Here is a 26,499-nt window from a genome sequence, read left to right on the forward strand (position 1 = left end):
TGACCTTTCCTATAAATAAAATACCCCCGATATGTTTTGTTTAATGCACAGGCGCTGATAACTTCTACGATGCGATCGAGGACATGATCGGCTACAGACCAAACTGCTGGATGAAATGGAGCTGGACCATCGTCACCCCCGTCCTCTGTATGGTGAGTACAATGTACTCATACATGTACTTATACATGTATACTACAGTACTGTACTACGGTACTATACTGTACAATATAGTCACCCCCGTCCTGTGTATGGTGAGTACAATGTAGCCTACTTATACATGTAATATACTGTACACTAGTCACCCCGGTGAGTACTACTTATACTTTTATCTGACGCCATGTATACTACAGTATTGTACTACATGTGTACTACAGTACAAAACCTCTTAACTCCATTGGACCCTTGTTGTTCTTGAGCTTAGTCCAGTTACCCTGGGTAAACATGGTACCTTTCCTTTCCTTAGTCCAGTTACCCTGGGTAAACATGGTACCTTTCCTTTCCTTAGTCCAGTTACCCTGGGTAAACATGGTACCTTTCCTTTCCTTAGTCCAGTTACCCTGGGTAAACATGGTACCTTTCCTTTCCTTAGTCCAGTTACCCTGGGTAAACTAGTACCTTTCCTTTCCTTAGTCCAGTTACCCTGGGTAAACATAATACCTTTCCTTTCCTTAGTCCAGTTACCCTGGGTAAACATGGTACCTTTCCTTTCCTTAGTCCAGTTACCCTGGGTAAACATGGTACCTTTCCTTTCCTTAGTCCAGTTACCCTGGGTAAACATGGTACCTTTCCTTTCCTTAGTCCAGTTACCCTGGGTAAACATGGTACCTTTCCTTTCCTTAGTCCAGTTACCCTGGGTAAACATAGTACCTTTCCTTTCCTTAGTCCAGTTACCCTGGGTAAACATAGTACCTTTCCTTTCCTTAGTCCAGTTACCCTGGGTAAACATAGTACCTTTCCTTTCCTTAGTCCAGTTACCCTGCGTAAACATGGTACCTTTCCTTTCCTTCGTCCAGTTACCCTGGGTAAACATGGTACCTTTCCTTTCCTTAGTCCAGTTACCCTGGGTAAACATAGTACCTTTCCTTTCCTTTCCCTCAAACTGTCTGCTAAAGCAGCTAACTCCACCACCTCTCCCCCTCTCAAACTGTCTGCTAAAGCAGCTAACTCCACCACCTCTCCCTCTCTCATGGAAGTCATTGACATGTATGCAATATACAGTATGCTAAACGTGACAGATAATTACATCATTGTGCTCTCTCTCTCTCTCTCTCTCTCTCTCTCTTCCCCCCCCCCCCCCCACAGGGCTGCTTTGTCTTCTCATTGGTCAAGTACAAGCCTCTAACGTACAACAAGGTGTACGAGTATCCTGATTGGTCCATCGGTCTGGGCTGGGCTCTGGCCCTGACCTCCATGATCTGCATCCCCATGGTGATGGTCATCAAGATCCTGCAGTCTGAGGGGCCGCTTATAGAGGTAAGATCCTGGGGTCTGAGGGGCCACTTATAGAGGTAAGATCCTGGGGTCTGAGGGGCCGCTTATAGAGGTAAGATCCTGGGGTCTGAGGGGCCACTTATAGAGGTAAGATCCTGGGGTCTGAGGGGCCACTTATAGAGGTAAGATCCTACGGTCTGAGGGGCCACTTATAGAGGTAAGATCCTACGGTCTGAGGGGCCACTTATAGAGGTAAGATCCTACGGTCTGAGGGGCCACTTATAGAGGTAAGATCCTACGGTCTGAGGGGCCACTTATAGAGGTAAGATCCTGGGGTCTGAGGGGCCACTTATAGAGGTAAGATCCTGGGGTCTGAGGGGCCACTTATAGAGGTAAGATCCTGGGGTCTGAGGGGCCACTTATAGAGGTAAGATCCTGGGGTCTGAGGGGCCACTTATAGAGGTAAGATCCTACGGTCTGAGGGGCCACTTATAGAGGTAAGATCCTACGGTCTGAGGGGCCACTTATAGAGGTAAGATCCTACGGTCTGAGGGGCCACTTATAGAGGTAAGATCCTACGGTCTGAGGGGCCACTTATAGAGGTAAGATCCTGGGGTCTGAGGGGCCACTTATAGAGGTAAGATCCTGGGGTCTGAGGGGCCACTTATAGAGGTAAGATCCTGGGGTCTGAGGGGCCACTTATAGAGGTAAGATCCTGGGGTCTGAGGGGCCACTTATAGAGGTAAGATCCTACGGTCTGAGGGGCCACTTATAGAGGTAAGATCGTGGTTTGTCCTTAAAACTTTTCAGACGACTAAAGTATGACTCAAATATTTTATTCAAAAGACTATGAGTAAACTAAATCAAAATTAACATTGTCTGCTCTCTGTCTGTCCCCCTCCCTCCCCCTCCCCCTCCCCCCACAGAGGATCAAGGCGGTGGCGGCCCCCTGTAAGGGCGGGGCCAGCTCTCGGCCCAAGGACTACGGCCCGTCCAAGATGCTCCGGGAGCTGAACGCTCCTCTGGACCCCAACGGGAACACCGGCTCCATGAAGCCCACTCACACCATCGTGGAAACCATGATGTGATCCATCTATCTCGCTCTCTGTGAGAGGACTCATACCTTAGAGTATAAATACTTACACCCTAGAGTATAAATATATATCAATAGAGACGGCCAAGGATTTCTCCTCCCATCCACTTGCATTGAGTCAGATAACTCCTCCCATCCACTTGCATTACGTCAGATAACTCCTCCCATCCACTTGCATTGAGTCAGATAACTCCTCCCATCCACTTGCATTGAGTCAGATAACTCCTCCCATCCACTTGCATTGAGTCAGATAACTCCTCCCATCCACTTGCATTGGGTCAGATAACTCCTCCCATCCACTTGCGTTGAGTCAGATAACTCCTCCCATCCACTTGCGTTGAGTCAGATAACTCCTCCCATCCACTTGCATTGAGTCAGATAACTCCTCCCATCCACTTGCATTGGGTCAGATAACTCCTCCCATCCACTTGCATTGAGTCAGATAACTCCTCCCATCCACTTGCATTGAGTCAGATAACTCCTCCCATCCACTTGCATTACGTTGGATAACTCCTCCCATCCACTTGCATTACGTCAGATAACTCCTCCCATCCACTTGCATTGAGTCAGATAACTCCTCCCATCCACTTGCATTAGGTCAGATAACTCCTCCCATCCACTTGCATTGAGTCAGATAACTCCTCCCATCCACTTGCATTACGTCAGATAACTCCTCCCATCCACTTGCATTGAGTCAGATAACTCCTCCCATCCACTTGCATTAGGTCAGATAACTCCTCCCATCCACTTGCATTGAGTCAGATAACTCCTCCCATCCACTTGCATTACATTGGATAACTCCTCCCATCCACTTGCATTGAGTCAGATAACTCCTCCCATCCACTTGCATTACGTTGGATAACTCCTCCCATCCACTTGCATTAGGTGAGATAACTCCTCCCATCCACTTGCATTGAGTCAGATAACTCCTCCCATCCACTTGCATTACGTCAGATAACTCCTCCCATCCACTTGCATTGAGTCAGATAACTCCTCCCATCCACTTGCATTAGGTCAGATAACTCCTCCCATCCACTTGCATTGAGTCAGATAACTCCTACCATCCACTTGCATTAGGTCAGATAACTCCTCCCATCCACTTGCATTAGGTCAGATAACTCCTCCCATCCACTTGCATTGAGTCAGATAACTCCTCCCATCCACTTGCATTGAGTTGCTCAAAAGCGCATGAGGCGATTTCACAACTCCTTCCGGGTAGGAAGTCCGGGAGTGCATTCTGGGATGGATTGCCCCAATAACATGAACGCGCTGGTCGTTGACTATCATTGCGCCGTTTGCGCACGTTCACGTATGAAACATTCGTTCGCGTGTCACGGACCCAATAATAACATGAACGTGCGCAATGATAGTCAACGGACCAGCGCTGGCTCGAGCTGCAATACCAAATTCGGCCACTATGTCCATTTCGCCTCCGGGTGCCGTCTCTATTAATATATATACTCTAAGGGAATTACACACACATATATATATATATATATACGCACGCACGCACGCACACACACACACACACACACACACACACACACACACACACACCCACACACACAAAGATTGACGTGCTTTCTATGTTATCGTACTTGCTAACTTAGATAGTGGTAGGTTTACATCGTCCTATTATATTATATTATATTCGCACTAGGAATTTTTTCTGGTTTGGTTTCTATATAAAACGAGAGAGAGAGAGAGAGAGAGAGAGAGTTATATATATTGTAATTTTTTTTTTCTCTTGATATTTGTATTTTTTATTTTTTACTATAATATCGTTGATGTCATTGATGTCGTTTTAAGAAACTGTAGCGGGCACTGATCTGAGTTTAGGCAGTATATTATATTGTCGAATAGAACATGTGTTTTTATTTTGGTTCTATGTTTACTACCTTTATCTGTGAATTTATGGAGAGATGGGAGGAGTCTCGCTATGGGAGGAGTCTCGCTATGATAGAGAGGAAGAAAAAAGGTTTTTTCACTTATTATCAAAAGTTCAGTAAAAACTAACTGTGTGACTAAAGATGTAACAGCTGGTAGCAGAACGCCTACTAAAGACGACGTCCGTCCGTCCGTCCGTCCGTACCGCGTTCGTTGTCAAGGTCATTTCTAATCATTCTCCGGTCGGTGTATTTTTGTGTTTTTTTTTTGTCTTTTGGCGATGCTATTGAATGTACCTCCGCCGCTAGCCTCGGACGCTAGCTGCGGACGCTAGCTGCGGACGCTTAGCCGCGGACGCTAGCCACTCCCATCTGCTGGTAGAGTAGATCAGTGGTTCTCAACCTGTGGGTTGGGACCCCCGGGCGGTCCACACATGATTGTTTAAGGAATTCTAGGACCTTTTTAATACCGAAAAAAGACCATTATTACGGCATTAAATGTAATAAACTATAGTATAATTGTTAAACGATATAAGAAAGACCGTGCAGATTAGTTTTTATTTCAGGCTCGTGGCTTGAAAAGGTTTCGGACCACTGACTGAGTGTTTTAAAAGGTAATATAATGTAAATAACAGGCTAGTCACCGCCGTGGAACTGAAAGAGATTAATGATTGTGTATTTGGCTTTGAAAACATGAGTACGTGTTGCAAATATATCTTTGACAACATATTTGGAACATTCTTGAAAATGACAGTACTATTACAAATATGATTCTGACGATGATGCAACATAATTAATATTACAATGACCTTCATGGTTATGGAATGGACTAGGTGTAAATATAGATAAAATCTCTTCTTTGCATGGATGACATCCTTAATGTTATGTTAATAAAACCAGGCTCTGGACTAAATGCACTGAGGACAGAGGAGGCAAGGGGACAGGACTGACCGAGGACAGAGGAGGCAAGGGGACAGGGACTGACCGAGGACAGAGGAGGCAAGGGGACAGGGACCGAGGAGGCAAGGAGACAGGGACCGAGGACAGAGGAGGCAAGGGGACAGGGACCGAGGAGGCAAGGAGACAGGACTGACCGAGGACAGGAGGCAAGGAGGCAGGACTGACCGAGGACAGAGGAGGCAAGGAGACAGGGACCGAGGAGGCAAGGAGACAGGGACCGAGGAGGCAAGGAGACAGGGACCGAGGACAGAGGAGGCAAGGGGACAGGGCAGTGGTGGAAAAAGTACTCTTAAGTTTACTAAGTAAAAGTATCATCGATACTGCAATTTATACTGCAGTAAAAGTACTAAACGTATTGGTATCAAATATCTAAATATCAACAGTAAAAAGTACTAAAAGTATTGGTATCAAATATCTAAATATATAAACAGTAAAAAGTACTAAATGTATTGATATCAAATATCTAAATATCAACAGTAAAAAGTACTAAAAGTATTGGTATCAAATATCTAAATATATAAACAGTAAAAAGTACTAAATGTATTGGTATCAAATATCTAAATATCAACAGTAAAAAGTACTAAAAGTATTGGTATCAAATATCTAAATATATAAACAGTAAAAAGTACTAAAAGTATTGGTATCAAATATCTAAATACATCAACAGTAAAAGTACTAAATGTATTGATATCAAATATCTAAATATCAACAGTAAAAGTACTAAATGTATTGATATCAAATATCTAAATATACCAACAGTAAAAGTACTAAATGTATTGGTATCAAATATCTAAATATATCAACAGTAAAAGTACTAAGTTTAAAATTAAGTTTGAGTAAAGTGTACTTGTGTTTCCACCACTGAAGGGAAGTGGGCATTTAAATATAATTTGTACTCAGCCTGAGATTACAGTACAATATGATGTAATAGATTACAGTCCATCCAGATTACAGTACATTATGATGTAATAGATTACAGTACATTATGATGTAATAGATTAGTCTATCCAGATTACAGTACATCATAATGTACTATAATCTCATAGAATACTGTCCATCCAGTGCATTTTACTGAAAACTCTCCTTTGCACTTTATTCAATTTTAACATGTTAGGGTAGTATTAATTAATACTTATTACATTTTAACATTTTATGGTATAGTATTAATTAATACTTTCTACTAATTTCGTTGGACATTTGCAGTTAAAACAACGAAGTTTTTAAACATAATATTTCAGGGGGAAATTGGTTTTTAGTCAAAACTTTTTTGATATGGTTAACTTTGATATTTGAGTATTAGACACACATCCTGCTTTAAGATTAGGTTAATTCAGGTTTAATATTAAGCAAGAACTGTGAGAATTATAACCTCTTCAAAAAACTAAACTGGTTTTATTTCTGAAAGGTCCAAAGGTCAAAGGTTAATGGTCTGACATCTTCCTTTGTGATCATTTTTAATGAAGTAAAAAACTAAACTAAATTATTACAATTTTATCTCTGAACGGTTCTGACAGCTATTCCTTGTGCAGGGGGGGGGGGGGGGGGGGTCGGTGGCCAATTACAGATAATTCTGGGGGTCCCTGACATGAAATATTGAGCACCACTGATACAGAAACATGAGGTATTTCAGAAAACTGTCAGAATTAAAATTTACATTCTTTAAATTTCGACGTCAGGCATAAATGGGTTAATAAATAGCTGCTCAGGTGAAGGTCCATAACAATAATATTGATAATATATCAATATATATCAAATATTAATATCAATAATATTAATAATAAAAAGTACCACTGGATTTTTACAGCCGCTCAAATGTTGCATTTTTAGTTCAGTTTTCGGTTGAATTTCAGAACTTTGTTTTCTCGTTTGTAATTAAATCACATATGCCTTTTGTAACCATTTTATACTACATTGCATATCATTATAAACTTCACTGATGAATAACTGTTTTTGTGTTTTTGTTTTGTTTTCTGGACACTGTCAGGAATTTGTATACGATAATAAATGTTGATTATTGTGAGCCTGGATTAAAACTTCAGTGTGCGATATTCATCAAAGGATAATGGCCTTGTCTGTTCTCACGGAAATGTTCTAACACATGTGACCAGATTTGACCGAGGGGCTTTTTTTATTTCTTGTTTTCATGTCATGTGAAAGCAGGGAATCATAGCTTCAAATTGACATATTGGTTGTTCAGTTTGACCCACCAGTTTTGGAGATATGGCTTATAGAGTAATGTCTTGCAGAGAAACAGGCTTGAAAGGTTCACTTCTGTGGACTCTAACATTACACCTATAGCATACATGTTTAAGCATTTATTTCATATTTACATGTCTTCTGTGGTCTCTAACATTGCACCTAGCTACATGTTTAAGCATTTATTTCATATTTACATGTCTTCTGTAGACTCTAACATATAGCTACATGTTTAAGCATTTATTTCATATGTCCATTTCTGCTCTGACACTTATTTCAGACATGCTCTGGTATGTGAAGAGTCTGCCTGTGATATATTAATATATATTATTATATTATATTATGTGATATTAACTCATTCTCCTCTGGTGAAAAGCTGCAGGCTGCCTGATGGCAGCCCCTCAGTTAAATCTGGTCACAAATTAAAATTAAACTGTATAATGGAAAACAAATAATTAAATATTCAGGATATGACGAACAATTATCCAGATTGGAAGCATAATTAATGAATTGAGCGGTTGATTGAAGTGAAGTTATGTAAATATGTTTACACAGTTACTGATGCTGCTTTGTCAACCGACAACAAAAAGAGGACATTTAAAAGGAAACAAAAAGCTCTTGAAAAAACAAAGTGTACCAAAGTTTAGTCTCATATCTTCCCCTATATGATGAGATTGCATCATTTCTTTGTAGATTTTTAAAATAAACATATTTTTTTCTGTACATGTGTTGTGTTCTGTGAATAACTCATTATGTATGTAAGCATGAGGTATATCTCGATGTACTGTATATAGTATAGAATCTATAGATGCATGAGGTATACTTACTTACGCCTATAGCCCAACTTTGGGCATAGGCCACGAACAAGAGCTCTCCAGACATCACGGTCCTGGGCCATCTTCTCCAGCTGTCCCCATGTGTGGCCAGATCTCTTCACATCTGCATCCAGGTCACGGCGCCAGGTGTTTCGTGGTCTGCCTCTCTTCCTTTTCCCTTGTGGGTTCCATGCATGAGGTATATCTCTCTATATATAGTATAGAATCTATAGATGCAACATATCTCCATTTGTTCTTATGTACAATTTACAATTTAAATACAATTAAACATAAAGTAAACATGACATCTTCCCGAGGCAGAGGGGGGGGGGGGGGTCCCTATATGCAGGAGGGCCAACAGGCCTCGGGGGGGATGGGAGGACATTAAAATAAGTTATATAATTATGTAACTACAATTTTAAAAAAATCAAAGAGACAATATGACGTAATGAGGCTCATTATGACGTAAATGTTCCCTTCATTGTTCAATGAGTTTACTAAACAAACACTGAACTAAAAACAAACATTAAACCTGTTTAGGGGAGGGGCTGGCAGAATACAGAAATACAGAATTCCCAGATTTAATGGGTAAAAATGGCCTGTCTTGGTTTTAAAGCCCGCTCACCACGACAAGGTGCAGGCCGAGAGTGGGGACACCCCCCCCCACCCCCCCCCAGCGGGGGTGGGAGAGGGGTGGGGGGAGCAGAGGGGTGGGGGGAGCAGAAGGGTGCAGGCCGAGACGGAGTGGTGATATGTTGACCACTAGTCCCTTCACTGCCAGTGATATGTTGACCACTAGTCCCTTCACTGCCAGTGATATGTTGACCACTAGTCCCTTCACTGCCAGTGATATGTTGACCACTAGTCCCTTCACTGCCAGTGATATGTTGACCACTAGTCCCTTCACTGCACTGCCAGTGATATGTTGACCACTAGTCCCTTCACTGCCAGTGATATGTTGACCACTAGTCCCTTCACTGCCAGTGATATGTTGACCACTAGTCCCTTCACTGCCAGTGATATGTTGACCACTAGTCCCTTCACTGCCAGTGATATGTTGACCACTAGTCCCTTCACTGCCAGTGATATGTTGACCACTAGTCCCTTCACTGCCAGTGATATGTTGACCACTAGTCCCTTCACTGCACTGCCAGTGATATGTTGACCACTAGTCCCTTCACTGCACTGCCAGTGATATGTTGACCACTAGTCCCTTCACTGCACTGCCAGTGATATGTTGACCACTAGTCCCTTCACTGCACTGCCAGTGATATGTTGACCACTAGTCCCTTCACTGCACTGCCAGTGATATGTTGACCACTAGTCCCTTCACTGCACTGCCAGTGATATGTTGACCACTAGTCCCTTCACTGCACTGCCAGTGATATGTTGACCACTAGTCCCTTCACTGCACTGCCAGTGATATGTTGACCACTAGTCCCTTCACTGCACTGCCAGTGATATGTTAGGCAGGCTCTATTAGCTCAAAGGTCAAAGAAAGGAAAAGGTCAAGCCCTCGCGCAGGGAAACCGTCATGTTCAAGTCCGGGGCAGAGGAGGAAAGTTACACGCTATAGTGGAGCAGCTTTAATTACACGCATGTTGAGTTACTGTACACGCATGTTGAATAAAACATGCCTCTTACATGTTGTACACACAGCATAAACATTACAGAGACTTTAGTTGTCACTGTACAATACTTTAAAACGGTTGTCATGTTGCACACACCGCCTCATTGAAAACAATGTATCTCCAACTCCAGCTCGTCTCTCTCCATCCAGGATGACCAGAGCTCCAGAGCTCAGTTTTCTGACCCCTCAATGTCCTAACTCTGTCTTACTCTATGGCTCTGGCCCATTCTAAACACTACGGGTGCGTTCGGTGCGCACCGGGAATGTGGTCAGTTTGTTGAGTGTGGTGGGCGGTGACGTCACAGAGTGCGTTCAGTGTGCCTTATTTACAAACCACCACAGCTGTGACGCAATCACACTGGACGACCCCAGCTTCAGGGTTAGGGTCGCTCAGTGGACGACCCCAGCTTCAGGGTAGGGTCGCTCAGTGGACGACCCCAGCTTCAGGGTTAGGGTCTCTCAGTGGACGACCCCAGCTTCAGGGTAGGGTCGCTCAGTGGACGACACCAGCTTCAGGGGTAGGGTCTCTCAGTGGACGACCCCAGCTTCAGGGTAGGGTCGCTCAGTGGACGACCCCAGCTTCAGGGTTAGGGTCTCTCAGTGGACGACCCCAGCTTCAGGGTGGGGTCTCTCAGTGGACGACCCCAGCTTCAGGGTGGGGTCGCTCAGTGGACGACCCCAGCTTCAGGGTAGGGTCGCTCAGTGGACGACCCCAGCTTCAGGGTAGGGTCGCTCAGTGGACGACCCCAGCTTCAGGGTTAGGGTCTCTCAGTGGACGACCCCAGCTTCAGGGTAGGGTCTCTCAGTGGACGACCCCAGCTTCAGGGTGGGGTCGCTCAGTGGACGACCCCAGCTTCAGGGTAGGGTCGCTCAGTGGACGACCCCAGCTTCAGGGTAGGGTCTCTCAGTGGACGACCCCAGCTTCAGGGTAGGGTCGCTCAGTGGACGACCCCAGCTTCAGGGTAGGGTCGCTCAGTGCGGGCACTCGGCACACCCGGTGCGCTCCTTAGGAATCTGGAGGCCCACATATACATATATCTATCACATATTATGTTGATACTGCCGTATCTAGTTTGGACTGTTCTATATTGCGCACATGTAGCCATTATACTCTCGACAATTACGCAGCAACAACACCTCTCCTCATCCTGTCGTCCCTTCACAATAAAGTGTCTCCCCTTTACCTCCCAATGCCGCACATTTTACCCTGTAGGTTATTAACAGGACATAGGTGTAACTTAACATCGTGGGAGAGAGCAAGGCAGCGAGCGAGAGAGAGAGAGAGGCCAAGGGTGGCGGGGTGTTGACTGACAGTCCGTTGGAGCTTGGAGGCCCCCTCCTGACCGTGGAGGCCCCCTCCTGAGGGTGGAGGCCCCCCCCTGAGGGTGGGGTGGAGGCCCCCCCCTGAGGGCGGAGGCCCGTTTCAGTGTAAACTGGTGAAACATAGCTAGGGCCTCCTGTGGCGCTCGGGGGCACATTTCCGAACACACCCTAAATGCCCTAACTCTGGCCTGCAGTGTAAATACAGACAGACACAAAGCGTCGTTTCACACCATTGTAATTTAATAAAAAGAAATACATTTCTTAAGTTTTAAAATAAATACAATAAAACCCCCCAAAAAATAAATAAGTATATATATATATACTGTATATTATGCAATCTTTAAGTGCTTTTTAAAGTCCCTATTTTAAGTGTCACTGCACACACACTGTAGACGCGTTCAGAACAACATGTTTTACACCCAGAAACCATGCGTACAATAAGTACAATAAGTACAGGAGTAGAAACCTTAGACTGTACATGAGCTAGTAAAGTAGGGAGGCATTGTGCAGAATAACCTGGAGCAGAAAAATAGGCCTCACTCTGTGTACAAGTACTCTGTACAGTACACGTTAAAATACTATGTGTACACTGCAGTACAGCGTTAAAATACTATGTACAGTACAAGTTAAGATACTCGTTTAAAACACCAGGACAGAACATATTGTATATAAAACACACTGCTTTAAGAGATGTCTACAGTAGAGGCTACAGCTGCGAACACTCTTAAACGTGTCAACGTTTGAATAAATAAATATTCTCATGGCGTTTGGAGACGTGTGGCCAGAAGCAAAAGGCCAGTTATGTAATAATAAATGTACACCATGTGTCGCCGCAGGCAGGAGACCGTGGATATCCATAATGTAAATATTTTAATGTGTTTATTTTGCATAAACTAATGCCCTGCCGTCGGTACAACACGTGTCGGGCGGTTAAAGGGTTTTAAATGTGCCTGAGGTTTTTTTTATGAATGTCAAACTGAGGAAAATAAAGATCTTGTGACTAAATATAGTAACGACATACTTTTATACTGGATTTAAAAAGGTCTACGAGGTTGAAAAGTGAAGCAAAGCGACACGGTTCGATCCTTGATTTGTTCTTCGAACAAAAAGGAGGATTCTAATCCAAACGTTCGATATGTGGACGCATCGAGCTTTAGAAACAGTATCAGACTTTAAAACATTATCAAAGACGCTTCGAAAGCAAGAGAGAGAAATTATTCTATTCTATTGTCACAGAACGCTGAAAATATGGTTAATCGTCACAGTTTGGCAGGAGATGTGATTTCACCTCAGAGACACAGATGTGATTTCCCCTCAGAGAGACAGAATGATTTCCCCTCAGAGAGACAGAATGATTTCCCCTCAGAGACACAGAATGATTTCCCCTCAGAGACACAGAATGATTTCCCCTCAGAGACACAGAATGATTTCCCCTCAGAGAGACAGAATGATTTCCCCTCAGAGACACAGAATGATTTCCCCTCAGAGACACAGAATGATTTCCCCTCAGAGACACAGAATGATTTCCCCTCAGAGACACAGAATGATTTCCCCTCAGAGACACAGAATGATTTCCCCTCAGAGACACAGAATGATTTCCCCTCAGAGAGACAGAATGATTTCCCCTCAGAGACAGAATGATTTCCCCTCAGAGACACAGAATGATTTCCCCTCAGAGACAGAATGATTTCCCCTCAGAGACAGAATGATTTCCCCTCAGAGACAGAATGATTTCCCCTCAGAGACACCCTTGTAGATGGGCTCCGTTTGGAGGTTTTAGAGGCCTTTCCTCTGAGCACATTAACCTTGTTTACAGGAGTCGTTTACAGTAGATAGCAGAGAAAAGGAACCCGTTTACAGAAAGACTTCCACCTCTGGGAACATGAGAGAGAGAGAGAGAGAGAGGGGGAGAGAGAGAGGGAATAGCAAACAGGTGTGTGTGTGTGTGTGTGTGTGTGTGTGTGTGTGTGTGTGTGTGTGTGTGGTGCGTGCGTGCGTGCATGCGTAAACACTGACAACAAAAGGCGTACAAAAGGTGTGCAAACATTAGTGTAAAACGAAAGAGAGGAAAAAAAAAAAACAATGTGATATCCAACAATAGTGACTTTTATCCCGAGGACAAAACAGGACGGGATAATGAGAGGAAGCGCCGCGCTGTCTTCTGAGACACACCGACCGCCCAGAGTCTAGATCTGTAGATCTACACACAGAGTCTTACAACCTGCTGATCTATAGATCTACACACAGAGTCTTACAACCTGCTGATCTATAGATCTACACACAGTCTCTTACAACCTGCTGATCTATAGATCTGCTCTGTAACTAATTAAACACGGACCGACGTTTTATAAAAGAGTTCCCAAGCGTTCCTCACAGTGAAGGCGTAGAAAGGGGGATGTTTGGGATTACTTGGCAAGTCCTGGAGAGGTTTCTGAGGTGGCTGAGCAGTCTCCCTCCCAGAGGGGACATGGAGAGACCCCCGGGGCCCCCGGGGACATGGGGAGAGACCCCCGGGGCCCCCGGGGACATGGGGAGGGGCCCCCGGGCTGAAATAATAACCCTGAACTATACCAGAAAACCCACCGTGGTGTGTATGTGTACACACTGGAAAACTACTGTACACACTGTACACACACACACACACATACACACACACACACAGAGCCGAGTATAAACCTAACTGCCCATTAAATATCATTAAATGTGGATTAAGTGTACGGCACTATAAAAACCATATTGTGTTGCTACATGCCTCTGTGTGTGTGTGTGTGTGTGTGTGTGTGTGTGTGTGCGTGCACGTGTGCACGTGTGTGCGTGCATGTGTGTGTGTGTGTGTGTGTGTGTGTGTGTGTGTGTGTGTGTGCGTGCACAGTGGGAACGACTCAGTGAGTTTAGTAAAGTGAGCGAAAACAAAAAGATGGAGAGAGAAAACACCCTGTGCGGAACTTAGAGGAAGGAAGGGGCTTTGTTGTGCTTAAGAGAGAGTGGAGGCGTGTGTGTGTGTGTGTGTGTGTGTGTGTGTGTGTGCGCACGCGCGTGCGTGTATGTGTGTGTGTGTGTGTGTGTGTGTGTGTGTTGTTTGGTTGTCATGGTTGGGGGTCAGAAGGTACAAGGCCCTGGTTATGTAACTCCACATGTGGCTTTGACTTTGGGGCGGGAGCGTGTGTGTGTGTGTGTGTGTGTGTGTGTGTGTGTGTGCCTGTGTGTGTGTGCCTGTGTGTGTGGGGGAGGGGTAGGGGGGGGGGGGGTGGGAGTGGCCAACGGTCTGGCGAGAGAGTGAGAGCTTTATGGTGTGGGTGTGTGTGGGTGTGTGTGTATTGTGATGGTTCGGTGGGAGAGTCTTTCGTGTGCGCTCACACGTGAACATGTGAGTGTGTGAGAGAGAGAGAGAGAGAGAGAGAGAGAGAGAGAGAGAGAGGGAGGTGTGATGAATAAACGTGGAGTCAAAGCATGCATAACGTCTTGTATGGTGGGCCCTGTGACACAGGAACTACATATATGGGCATGGTGTCACGCAGGAACTACACATATGGGCATGGTGTCACACAGGAACTACACATATGGGCATGGTGTCACACAGGAACTACACATATGGGCATGGTGTCACACAGGAACTACACATATGGGCATGGAGTCACGCAGGAACTACATATATGGGCATGGTGTCACACAGGAACTACACATATGGGCATGGTGTCACACAGGAACTACACATATGGGCATGGTGTCACACAGGAACTATACAGTGTAACCCTAACCCTAGTGCCAAAATGCCTCCTCTGTGTCCATCTGTGAGTCTGAGAGGAAACCAAATGAACCCTGGAGAGGTCTATTAACCAAATGGACCCTTCCTTAAGCACAAACCACACCAGTTGCAACTACTTAAAAAAATAATAAACTTAAGGTCAACCACACCAATCAGTGTCATTGGTGTGGTTGGTGTGGTTTGGGCTTTACGGAACCAAATGGACCCGTACGGGTGTGTCCTGCACAAGGCGACGCCATTGGTCGGTCGGTCGGGGTCACAAGGCGACGCTATTGGTCGGTCGGTCGGGGTCACAAGGCGACGCCATTGGTCGGTCGGTCGGGGTCACAAGGCGACGCCATTGGTTGGTCGGTCGGGGTCACAAGGCGACGCTATTGGTCCGTCGGTCGGCGGGGAAGCAGAGCAGCGATGACGATTCGCCGCTCATGGACGAGGACGAGACGTCGAGGTCGTCTCGGGAAGAGGCCGTGGTGTCCGCAGCGCCCCCGGTGGCCGGAGGACTCCTGCTGATCACCAGCTCCAGGCGGTCTCCAGCCGCCGCGATGAGAGGAACGGTCAGACAGCAGTCCATGTCCCGCGTCCTGGCCCCGTTCACCTGCAGGGGGCGATGGAGAGCAGGGCTTTGACTCCAGAGGGCCACTATAGTTCCACACTCACTCCAGAGGGCCACTATAGTTCCACGCTCACTCCAGAGGGCCACTATAGTTCCACACTCACTCCAGAGGGCCACTATAGTTCCACGCTCACTCCAGAGGGCCACTATAGTTCCACACTCACTCCAGAGGGCCACTATAGTTCCACACTCACTCCAGAGGGCCACTATAGTTCCACGCTCACTCCAGAGGGCCACTATAGTTCCACACTCACTCCAGAGGGCCACTATAGTTCCACGCTCACTCCAGAGGGCCACTATAGTTCCACACTCACTCCAGAGGGCCACTATAGTTCCACACTCACTCCAGACGGCCACATTGCAGATTACTGTGGTAGCAAACATAGCCGATCTACCACGAACACATCAATTAATTTAATTATAACCAATAACCAAATATAGCCAATCCATGAGCTCACAGGGCCTCTTTGATGCGTTGTGAGGTCATAGATCTGTTTTCAGCACAACCTTTAATCCTCTGTTAGCTCTGTTAGCAGTGGGTGTGGCTTCCTGGATCCACTGGGAAATCTGCCATTCATTTTCCCCACATAGAGATTCACAAACACATTAGTCCAGAAAACCAGTCACTGCTATATGCTCTATGGACTCTGACCAATGGCCTGCGTAGGGTTAATGTTATTCTTGACCAGTGAGGAACTAACTGGTCCCCATGACACATCGTGTCACATGACACAGGTCACATGACAGGTCATGGACTGTGACCACAAGTTCCTCTTCTGCATTAAACCTGGGGGGAAGCACGTTGGAAAAAACTCTTCTTCTACTGTGAGGAAGTTCCTTTTTGACTGGTTTTGTTCTCCAGTAATCATCTCTCTACGCAGTGGACTCAATGTGGACTTCACAAGAAACCATTATAAAGAAGGATAGAGACCCAACTGGAGCGTTAGTAGTATTTTACTACTTACTACTACTTTTAAACGGTCGTAGGGTCAGTATTACCTGTAGTAAACAGTCGTAGGGTCAGTATTACCTGTAGTAAACGGTCGTAGGGTCAGTATTACCTGTAGTAAACGGTCGTAGGGTCAGTATTACCTGTAGTAAACGGTCGTAGGGTCAGTATTACCTGTAGTAAACGGTCGTAGGGTCAGTATTACCTGTAGTAAACGGTCGTAGGGCCAGTATTACCTGCAGTAAACGGTCGTAGGGTCTGACCCCGGCCAGGTGGGCGGGGCCATCCGGACGGATCATGTTGACAAAAACGCCTTTCTCCAGGAGACCGTCGGACACGCTGAACCCAAAGTCACCGTCCCTGTGCACGGTTACCTGCACACACACACACACACACACACACACACACACACACACACACAATCAACTTGTGTAGAAAATCTACAGAAATATTGTGTTTGCTGCTGCCCACTAACACTAACCCTTTACTAAAACCTTTACCCTTAACTGAGGACTTTGATTCATTTTTTCTTGTGCTGCGGTTTTATAACTTTAACTTTGTGCTTAATGAGATTCCTTTCATGATCTAGTTTTTGTACACAGTTCTTAATGTTTTGAATGACTGCTGTTGTACACACACACACACACACACACACACACACACACACACACACACACACACACACACACACACACACACTGTGTGTCTTCTGGCACATTTCACAACAAGTTGAACAGTTTATCCAAACACACCAGATGACTCTCTGTTGTTCAACTTGTTGAGATGTGCCAGTTAGACACAGAACACAGGACAGGTCCAGACGGGCCTACCGTCCACTGGGCCCCGTTAAGACTGAGGGACAAACGGCTGGTGGATTTAATTGGACTCTGTGTGTCCCAACATGCCCGATAACCGGTTACCAATCAGGTTCAGGTCTATTGTGTATAGATACAGAGTATAAATACAATGACTCAGAGCACTCTCACTCTTACATACACAGGACACACGTGTGTGCGTGCGTGCGTGTGTGTGCGTGCGTGTGTGTGCGTGCGTGCGTGCGTAAACACAGTCCCGTGGCGGTACCTTGTGCAGCTCCAGAGCTGTAGGGGAGAACACCTCCTCTTTCACCCTGTTGTTCAGCCTGGCCTTGGCCTCATGGTGGCGTTGTTCCCTCTTAACGGCCTCATGGTGGCGCTGTTCCCTCTTAACGGCCTCATGGTGGCGCTGTTCCCTCTTAACGGGGCTGATCAGTACAGAGTCATCAGACCTGGTCTCGTCCAGGTAGAGGCTGAGAGTGCTGCCCGTCATGGAGGCCTGGAACCAATCACAGATGAGTTTACTCAAGAGTGTTGCCTCCCATAGGAGAACCAATCACAGATGAGTTTACTCAAGAGTGTTGCCTCCCATAGGAGAACCAATCACAGATGAGTTTACTCAAGAGTGTTGCCTCCCATAGGAGAACCAATCACAGATGAGTTTACTCAGAGTGCTGCCTGTCATGGAGGCCTGGAACCAATCACAGATGAGTTTACTCAAGAGTGTTGCCTCCCATAGGAGAACCAATCACAGATGAGTTTACTCAAGAGTGTTGCCTCCCATAGGAGAACCAATCACAGATGAGTTTACTCAAGAGTGTTGCCTCCCATAGGAGAACCAATCACAGATGAGTTTACTCAGAGTGCTGCCTCCCATAGGAGAACCAATCACAGATGAGTTTACTCAAGAGTGCTGCCTCCCATAGGAGAACCAATCACAGATGAGTTTACTCAGAGTGCTGCCTCCCATAGGAGAACCAATCAAAGATGAGTTTACTCAAGAGTGCTGCCTCCCATAGGAGAACCAATCACAGATGAGTTTACTCAGAGCGGACATTGTTTTATGGACAAACATGACCATAGATTTGTACATTATCTGTGAAAATGCTAAAAGAAAAGCCAGCAATTTTCAAAAAAAAAAAAATCAATCAATGCATCAAAAGCAGTGCTGTGATTGGTGGGTTGTACGTACCTCCAGCTCCCTGAGGATCTCCGATTGGCCGCAGGTCTCCAGGTCCTGCAGGGCCTGGGACCAGAAGCTCTCGTCTCCATGGCAACGAGGGGGCGGGCTGACGAATCTAACCAATAACATGACAGAGGAGGCGGGCCTTAGAGAGGGAGGTGCTGCTGCCTACAAAGCACCATGGGTAATGGAGTTTGTGTTTTGTTTTGTGTTGTCGAGGTCGGCGGAAATGACGGAAAAAAAATAAAGTCCTTTGAAAAAATGGAAAAAAAAAACCTCTCCACAATGAAGGCTTATTGTAATCCTCTCATTGGTGGCAGAGTCGGCCTCGAGATTAAAGCCTTTAAAAGCAGTTCATGTTCTCTCTGTGTTTAACTAAAGGTCACCTCCAAAAAGATGGGATTAGAGGCAAGGGAAACAAAGTCAAGCGTGAAGTGACTGACAGACAGACACAGACGGACGGATCCTTGTGGTGGGAGAGTGTTTGGTGTATTCATGAGGAGAGTGTTTGGTGTATTCATGAGGAGAGTGTTTGGTGTATTCATGAGGAGAGTGTTTGGTGTATTCATGAGGAGAGTGTTTGGTGTATTCATGAGGAGAGTGTTTGGTGTATTCATGAGGAGAGTGTTTGGTGTATTCATGAGGAGAGTGTTTGGTGTATTCATGAGAAGAGTTTCTGGTGTATTCATGAGAAGAGTTTCTGGTGTATTCATGAGAAGAGTTTCTGGTGTATTCATGAGAAGAGTTTCTGGTGTATTCATGAGAAGAGTTTCTGGTGTATTCATGAGAAGAGTTTCTGGTGTATTCATGAGAAGAGTTTCTGGTGTATTCATGAGAAGTAACACAACACGTATATTTCTATAGATGTGGAGAAAAAAAAACACCTGGTGGTTTGACGTTAATAAAGCAGATGAGACACAGAATACCTGAGAAAGAGAAGAAAATGAGAGATAGCAAAGAGTACAAAACAACATGGAACCATGAGTAGTAACACCAGAAGACAACATGGAACGATAAGACAACATGTGACTACATTTGACTGAGGGACTGCCATTGGATTCTTTTGAATTTTCGTTTTTTTCATGTTTTATGAAAGCAGGGAATCATAGCTTCAAATTGACATATTGGTTGTTCAGTTTGACCCTCCAGTTTTGGCTTATAGAGTAATTTCTTGCAGAGAAACAGCGAGTTGAGAAAACAGGCTTGAAAAGGTTCACTTCTGTGGACTCTAACATTACACCTAGCTACATGTTTAAGCATTTATTTCATATTTACATGTCTTCTGTGTACTCTAACATTACACCTAGCTACATGTTTAAGCATTTATTTCATATTTAAATGTCAATTTCAGGTCTGACACTTATTTCAGACATGCTCTAGTGTGTGAAGAGTCTGCCTGTGCTATTTTAACTCATTTTGAAAAAATCCTTCTCCTCTGATGAAAATCTGGAGTTTGCGCGATGGCAAGGTCTCAGTCAAATCTGGTCACACATGACAAGGAAAGAAAGTCATAATTCTAGTTTCAACGTTTGAATTAAAGTAGACAAGAAATGCAACACATCTGACATTTCCTTTGATATTTGAGCTGGCATTTGGACTTACTCTGTAAACAAAGAGATACAAAAATACTCAATGATAAGAAACATGTATAAGAATATCAATGTCGGGCAGAAACCTCCCATCTCCATATTCTAGCTAGACAACTTTTAATTTTTTCATTAAATTAACACTACTCGATCCCACTACAGATTTACACAAAGGCATCAAAAGTAGCAGATCCACAAGCTCAACAAAAATGTGCCACTACTTTTGAAATGAATTCTGGAAAGTAACATTTTTGGTCATAATGAGGTTCGCAGTTTCCACCCGACAGACACCGAAGAGTAGCAGGTGTGTCCACCCAGCCAGGAGTGTCCAGCCCCTCCCACACTAACACTGAGAGTAGCAGTAATGTCCACCCACTAACACTGAGAGTAACAGTAATGTCCACCCACTAACACTGAGAGTAGCAGTAATGTCCAGAGACTCACCCAGGCGTCTTGTCCCATTCCTCCTCTGTGTAGGATCCATCGTAGAGGCCTGTGTGGTGACCATGGGACAGACCCTGGTGGGACAGACCCCCCTGGGGGCCCTCATAGAGGCCAGCATGGTGACCGCCGTGGGACAGACCCCCCTGGGGGCCCTCATAGAGGCCAGAATGGTGACCGCCGTGGGAGCCGGCGTTGGGCTGGCCTCCTCGCTGTTTCGTTCGCCGCCACTCGTTTGGGTTGAGGGTCATGTGGTCATGTGATGCTTTGTGGAGATATGTCCCTGAAGAACAGATACATAAAACAATGCTTAGTCCAAGACCAGAGATACGTCCCTGAAGAACAATACATACAACAATGCTTAGTCCAAGACCAGAGATACGTCCCTGAAGAACAATACATAAAACAATGCTTAGTCCAAGACCAGAGATACGTCCCTGGAGAACAATACATAAAACAATGCTTAGTCCAAGACCAGAGATACGTCCCTGAAGAACAATACATACAACAATGCTTAGTCCAAGACCAGAGATACGTCCCTGAAGAACAATACATAAAACAATGCTTAGTCCAAGACCAGAGATACGTCCCTGAAGAACAATACATAAAACAATGCTTAGTCCAAGACCAGAGATACGTCCCTGGAGAACAATACATACAACAATGCTTAGTCCAAGACCAGTCCATTACCTTCTCAATCTGAGTATCTCAGTCTACACTGGGCTAGCTAACCCTAACCGTAACCCTACCTCTAAACCAGAGTATCTCACCTTGGCTGCCGTAGCCCGCGTCGAACCCAGATCCATCCCAGGAGCTCAGGGCAGAGTCCAGGCTGGGCACGGTGGCCGAGTAGACCTCCGAGTGTTTACTGGTCTGCTGCGAGTCCGTCAGGTCGTCTTCTGGGTCGCTGGAGTAGCGTTCAGCGGCCTGGTGGTCCGAGCTGGGAGGACGCTGGCCGTCCGCCTCTGGGGAACCACACGTTACCGTGTGAGTCAAGGTCAAGGTCAGGTTTAACCCATTCTGACCTGAGATCAGATTCTAAAAAAATGTCTTCTACATCCTGACAGTTTTCCATTCTGACCTGAGATCAGATTCTAAAAGATGTCTTCTACATCCTGACACTTTTCCATTCTGACCTGAGATCAGATTCTAAAAAAATGTCTTCTATGTCAGTTGCTCTTCGATTTTTCAAAAATAGCAGACCTACAAGCTCTACAAGCTCGTAGCGCGCCACCGAGTGGCGCGCTACGAGCTTGTAGATCTGCTGTTTTTGAATAGCTAAACCACGACATGATGCTGACACCAAAATGGTTTAATGTCCCAGGCCGGGAATTTAATTTTACAGCCGATCATAAAAAGCTCTAAAAGACGATACAGTAAAACATATACAATGTAATTCTGCAACACACACACACACACACACACACACACACACGACAAACGAAACGAGCCTATAGCTTTGAGACGTACGGTCGGGGCGTTTCTTGATCTTCAGCGTGACCGACTCCCCGGCCATCTGGAGCAGCTGGATGGCCTCGCTGAGCGGTTTCCCCTTCAGACTGACGCCGTTGATGGCCAGCACCCTGTCGCCCATGTGGATCGCCCCGGTCCTGAGGAGAGAGAGAGAGAGAGAGAGAGACACAGAGTTACACTTCTTAACACAATGTAAGAACTACACACTGTGATGACGGAGCTATAGAGACAGAGTTACACTTCTTAACACAATGTAAAAACTACACACTGTGATGACGGAGCTATAGAGACAGAGTTACACTTCTTTAACACAATGTAAAAACTACACACTGTGATGACGGAGCTATAGAGACAGAGTTACACTTCTTTAACACAATGTAAAAACTACACACTGTGATGACGGAGCTATAGAGACAGAGTTACACTTCTTAACTCAATGTAAAAACTACACACTGTGATGACGGAGCTATAGAGACAGAGTTACACTTCTTAACACAATGTAAGAACTACACACTGTGATGACGGAGCTATAGAGACAGATTTACACTTCTTAACACAATGTAAAAACTACACACTGTGATGACGGAGCTATAGAGACAGAGTTACACTTCTTTAACACAATGTAAAAACTACACACTGTGATGACGGAGCTATAGAGACAGAGTTACACTTCTTAACTCAATGTAAAAACTACACACTGTGATGACGGAGCTATAGAGACAGAGTTACACTTCTTAACACAATGTAAGAACTACACACTGTGATGACGGAGCTATAGAGACAGATTTACACTTCTTAACACAATGTAAAAACTACACACTGTGATGACGGAGCTATAGAGACAGAGTTACACTTCTTTAACACAATGTAAAAACTACACACTGTGATGACGGAGCTATAGAGACAGAGTTACACTTCTTTAACACAATGTAAAAACTACACACTGTGATGACGGAGCTATAGAGACAGAGTTACACTTCTTAAAACAACGTAAAAACTACACACTGTGATGACGGAGCTATAGAGACAGAGTTACACTTCTTAACACTATGTAAAAACTACACACTGTGATGACGGAGCTATAGAGACAGATTTACACTTCTTAACACAATGTAAAAACTACACACTGTGATGACGGAGCTATAGAGACAGAGTTACACTTCTTTAACACAATGTAAAAACTACACACTGTGATGACGGAGCTATAGAGACAGAGTTACACTTCTTTAACACAATGTAAAAACTACACACTGTGATGACGGAGCTATAGAGACAGAGTTACACTTCTTAACACTATGTAAAAACTACACACTGTGATGACGGAGCTATAGAGACAGAGTTACACTTCTTTAACACAATGTAAAAACTACACACTGTGATGACGGAGCTATAGAGACAGAGTTACACTTCTTAACACAATGTCAAAACTACACAAATATTAGAGAGGAGTTCTTCCCAAAGTTTGAAACAAATTTCCCAGAATTCAGAAGTATGACGGAAAGGGAAAGATTACCAGTCCTTCTGGGGGAACAGAAAGAATGTGCAGTTTTGGTTGCAAAAATATGTCAATTCCTGTCACAAGAAAAGGGACAACCAGTAGGACACACATACAGTATGCCATGTTTTATTTTATGCACCACCTGCTTTATTTTATATTATTTTAATTTATTTTTTCATGTCATTGATATTATGTTATGTTGTTGTTTGTAATATCTGTGATTGTGCTTTGGCAACACTTGTAAAACGTCATGCCAATAAAGCCTGTTGAATTGAATTGAGAGAGAGAGAGAGAGAGAGAGAGAGAGAGAGAGAGCGAGCAGTGGATAAGCAACCCGTCTATCGTTCGTTGCGTTGCGACGTAGCCTGAACCAATCAAATAGCAGCGTGTAGATCTCAACCAGAGGTCGTTGTCGGGGTCGGGAATCGAACCCGCGACCAGGACGTTGTCAGCCCCAGGGTGCCCGGACCGCTAGGCTCCGGGTCTCCGGTGAGGTCGGTATTATTTAACTTAACCTACTTGTCCATTCAGTCACTGCTCACTGAATTATTCACGGTGTGGGAGTGTCTGGTGTCTCTGTTGGCGGTCATCCAATCCGTTCTTCATTGTGTCTATTGTCGTCTTAGTTTAGGTAAGTAAGGTTAAGTGAATTTTCTTTATCGTGTCGTCTTAGTTTAGGTAAGTAAAGTCAAGTGATTTTTCTTCGTTTATTGGCCTGGGCTACACCTTTATGGATCTTTTGCTAAACCCACATTGTGTTGTGCGTTCGGGCCTTTCAGCCACACATTTTTACTATAATTAGGCTTAATGCGCCTGCATGGAAACTACACGGATTACACGGAGAGGGGTCAGACTCACCTCTCTGCCAGACCCTTCATGGTGAGACCAGAGGGGTCAGACTCACCTCTCTGCCAGACCCTTCATGGTGAGACCAGAGGGGTCAGACTCACCTCTCTGCCAGACCCTTCATGGTGAGACCAGAGGGGTCAGACTCACCTCTCTGCCAGACCCTTCTTGGTGAGACCAGAGATGACGATGGGGTCAAAGGGCTCCTCAGTGCCAGAGATGGTGATTCCTAACGGACCGTTGTAGCGCTTCAGTTCCACCGTGTAGACGATGGAGTCGGACATCTCTAGTTCATCTGGAGCGCGCACACACACACACACACACACACACACACACACACACACACACACACGCACACACACACACACGTTTTTGAGAATCGGTGGTAGAGGAGGTACCACCTTTAGAAGCGTTTATAACGTCCAAACGAGATGATTGGTTGAGACAGAAAGGTAGGGTCAGGGTTAATTAGGTTTAGAGGTAACCTACCCATGGAGGTAGAGGGAGGGTCAGTCAGGTTTAGAGGTAACCTTCCCATGGAGGTAGAGGGAGGGTCAGTCAGGTTTAGAGGTAACCTACCCATGGAGGTAGAGGGAGGGTCAGTCAGGTTTAGAGGTAACCTACCCATGGAGGTAGAGGGAGGGTCAGTCAGGTTTAGAGGTAACCTACCCATGGAGGTAGAGGGAGGGTCAGTCAGGTTTAGAGGTAACCTACCCATGGAGGTAGAGGGAGGGTCAGTCAGGTTTAGAGGTAAAATACCCATGGAGGTAGGGGTAGGGTCAGTCAGGTTTAGAGGTAACCTACCCATGGAGGTAGGGGGAGGGTCAGTCAGGTTTAGAGGTAACCTACCCATGTTGTCCTCGTCCTTCTGGATGCGTAGTTTGACCATGTCCTCAGCCTGGGTGAGGAGGCTCATGGCGTCCTCCATGGAACAGTTCTCCAGACGGACGCCGTCGATGGCCAGGAGGCGGTCCCCGGGCTCCAGGGTGCCCGTCCTGAGAGACACACACACACACACACACACACACACACACACACACACACACACACATCAATAATAATAATAATAAAACTTTATTTGTATAGCACCTTTCATGACATGAAATGCAGCTCAAAATGCTTTACAGAACAATGGAGAATAAAAGAAAAGCAAGGCAACAACATAAAAAGCAGTAATGCAATACAGTGAGGACATAACAAAAAAATAAAAGTTAAATTAAAAGCAATGTTGTAGAAGTCCGACACAGACACACACACACACACACACACACCCGTTACTATCTCGCGCTGTTTGATCGATTTCAATATTTATTAACAGTTTGCAGAATTACAGTACTACATTTCAAGCACAAACTCAATACAGAGACTGTTAACTGTGAGTGGACGACCCAATAAAGCATTACACTTGTTTACAACAGGGTCCACATTGTTCAATTCATCAAAACATTTAGAGACGTACAAATAGACACTTCTATGTAGTTAAAGAACAGAACAGGATTTCATCATAAAGGAAGCAAAAAGGGAAAAGAAACATATACAGTGAGGGGAAAGGGGCACATCTGTTTAGAAGCGTTTAAATTCCAAACGAGATGATTGGTTGAGACAGAAATGAAGACAGAACAGAAGACGTCTCCAGATGTCTTTTATACGCCACAGTTTTTATTGAGAAAACGTGTGGAGACGTCCTTAGCACAACATGTGTTAAGGGAAACATTTATTATTATGGAAATATGTTGCTTCTGGTTCATTTTGGGGGTGAAATGATGAAGTCATGTGACGTTGTGACGCATTGAGCTTGTAGATCGGCTATTTTCAAAAGATTTTTATACATTATATTTTTTTGTGGCTGGCGGTGGCTCAGGGGGTAGAGCGACCGGATGGGAACGGCAAGGTTCCCGGTTCGATCCCTGTGGGCTCCCCCAGAGTTAGTGTCAAAGTGTCCTTGAGCAAGACTCTAAAATGCTCCTGGTAAAACAATACAATACTCTAAAATGC

The 26,499-nt window shown here is 45.0% G+C and overlaps 2 protein-coding genes across 7 annotated transcripts in view; one reads left to right on the forward strand and one right to left on the reverse strand.

The window, feature by feature from the left end:
* LOC308316297 (sodium- and chloride-dependent taurine transporter-like) overlaps positions 1-7,319 on the forward strand; it is a 48,407-nt gene extending 41,088 nt beyond the window's left edge. For 2 of the 6 annotated variants that reach the window (XM_080764822.1, XM_080764821.1), the window contains 3 exons: positions 52-152; positions 1,303-1,473; positions 2,358-7,319. In XM_080764822.1, the coding sequence (XP_080620948.1) occupies positions 52-152; positions 1,303-1,473; positions 2,358-2,519 (434 nt within the window). In that variant the 3' untranslated portion in view covers positions 2,520-7,319. The remainder of the gene's footprint in view (positions 1-51; positions 153-1,302; positions 1,474-2,357) is intronic. The other 4 variants (XR_013964146.1, XR_013964147.1, XR_013964148.1 and 1 more) reach the window with 4 other exon arrangements.
* Positions 7,320-15,296: 7,977 nt separating this feature from the next.
* The window catches only part of LOC308316085 (glutamate receptor-interacting protein 2-like), a 57,239-nt gene continuing 46,036 nt past the window's right edge, over positions 15,297-26,499 (reverse strand). Inside the window, exons 16-24 of the mRNA XM_080764449.1 lie at positions 25,354-25,499; positions 24,655-24,799; positions 22,158-22,297; positions 21,458-21,652; positions 20,691-20,970; positions 18,670-18,775; positions 17,746-17,976; positions 16,899-17,036; positions 15,297-15,695 (exon numbers count right to left, since the gene is read on the reverse strand). Of these exons, the coding sequence (XP_080620575.1) occupies positions 15,459-15,695; positions 16,899-17,036; positions 17,746-17,976; positions 18,670-18,775; positions 20,691-20,970; positions 21,458-21,652; positions 22,158-22,297; positions 24,655-24,799; positions 25,354-25,499 (1,618 nt within the window). The 3' untranslated portion in view covers positions 15,297-15,458. The remainder of the gene's footprint in view (positions 15,696-16,898; positions 17,037-17,745; positions 17,977-18,669; positions 18,776-20,690; positions 20,971-21,457; positions 21,653-22,157; positions 22,298-24,654; positions 24,800-25,353; positions 25,500-26,499) is intronic.

This window comes from Protomyctophum bolini (genome assembly GCF_963924005.1).
Source record: "Protomyctophum bolini genome assembly, chromosome: 5".
NCBI lineage: Eukaryota > Metazoa > Chordata > Actinopteri > Myctophiformes > Myctophidae > Protomyctophum > Protomyctophum bolini.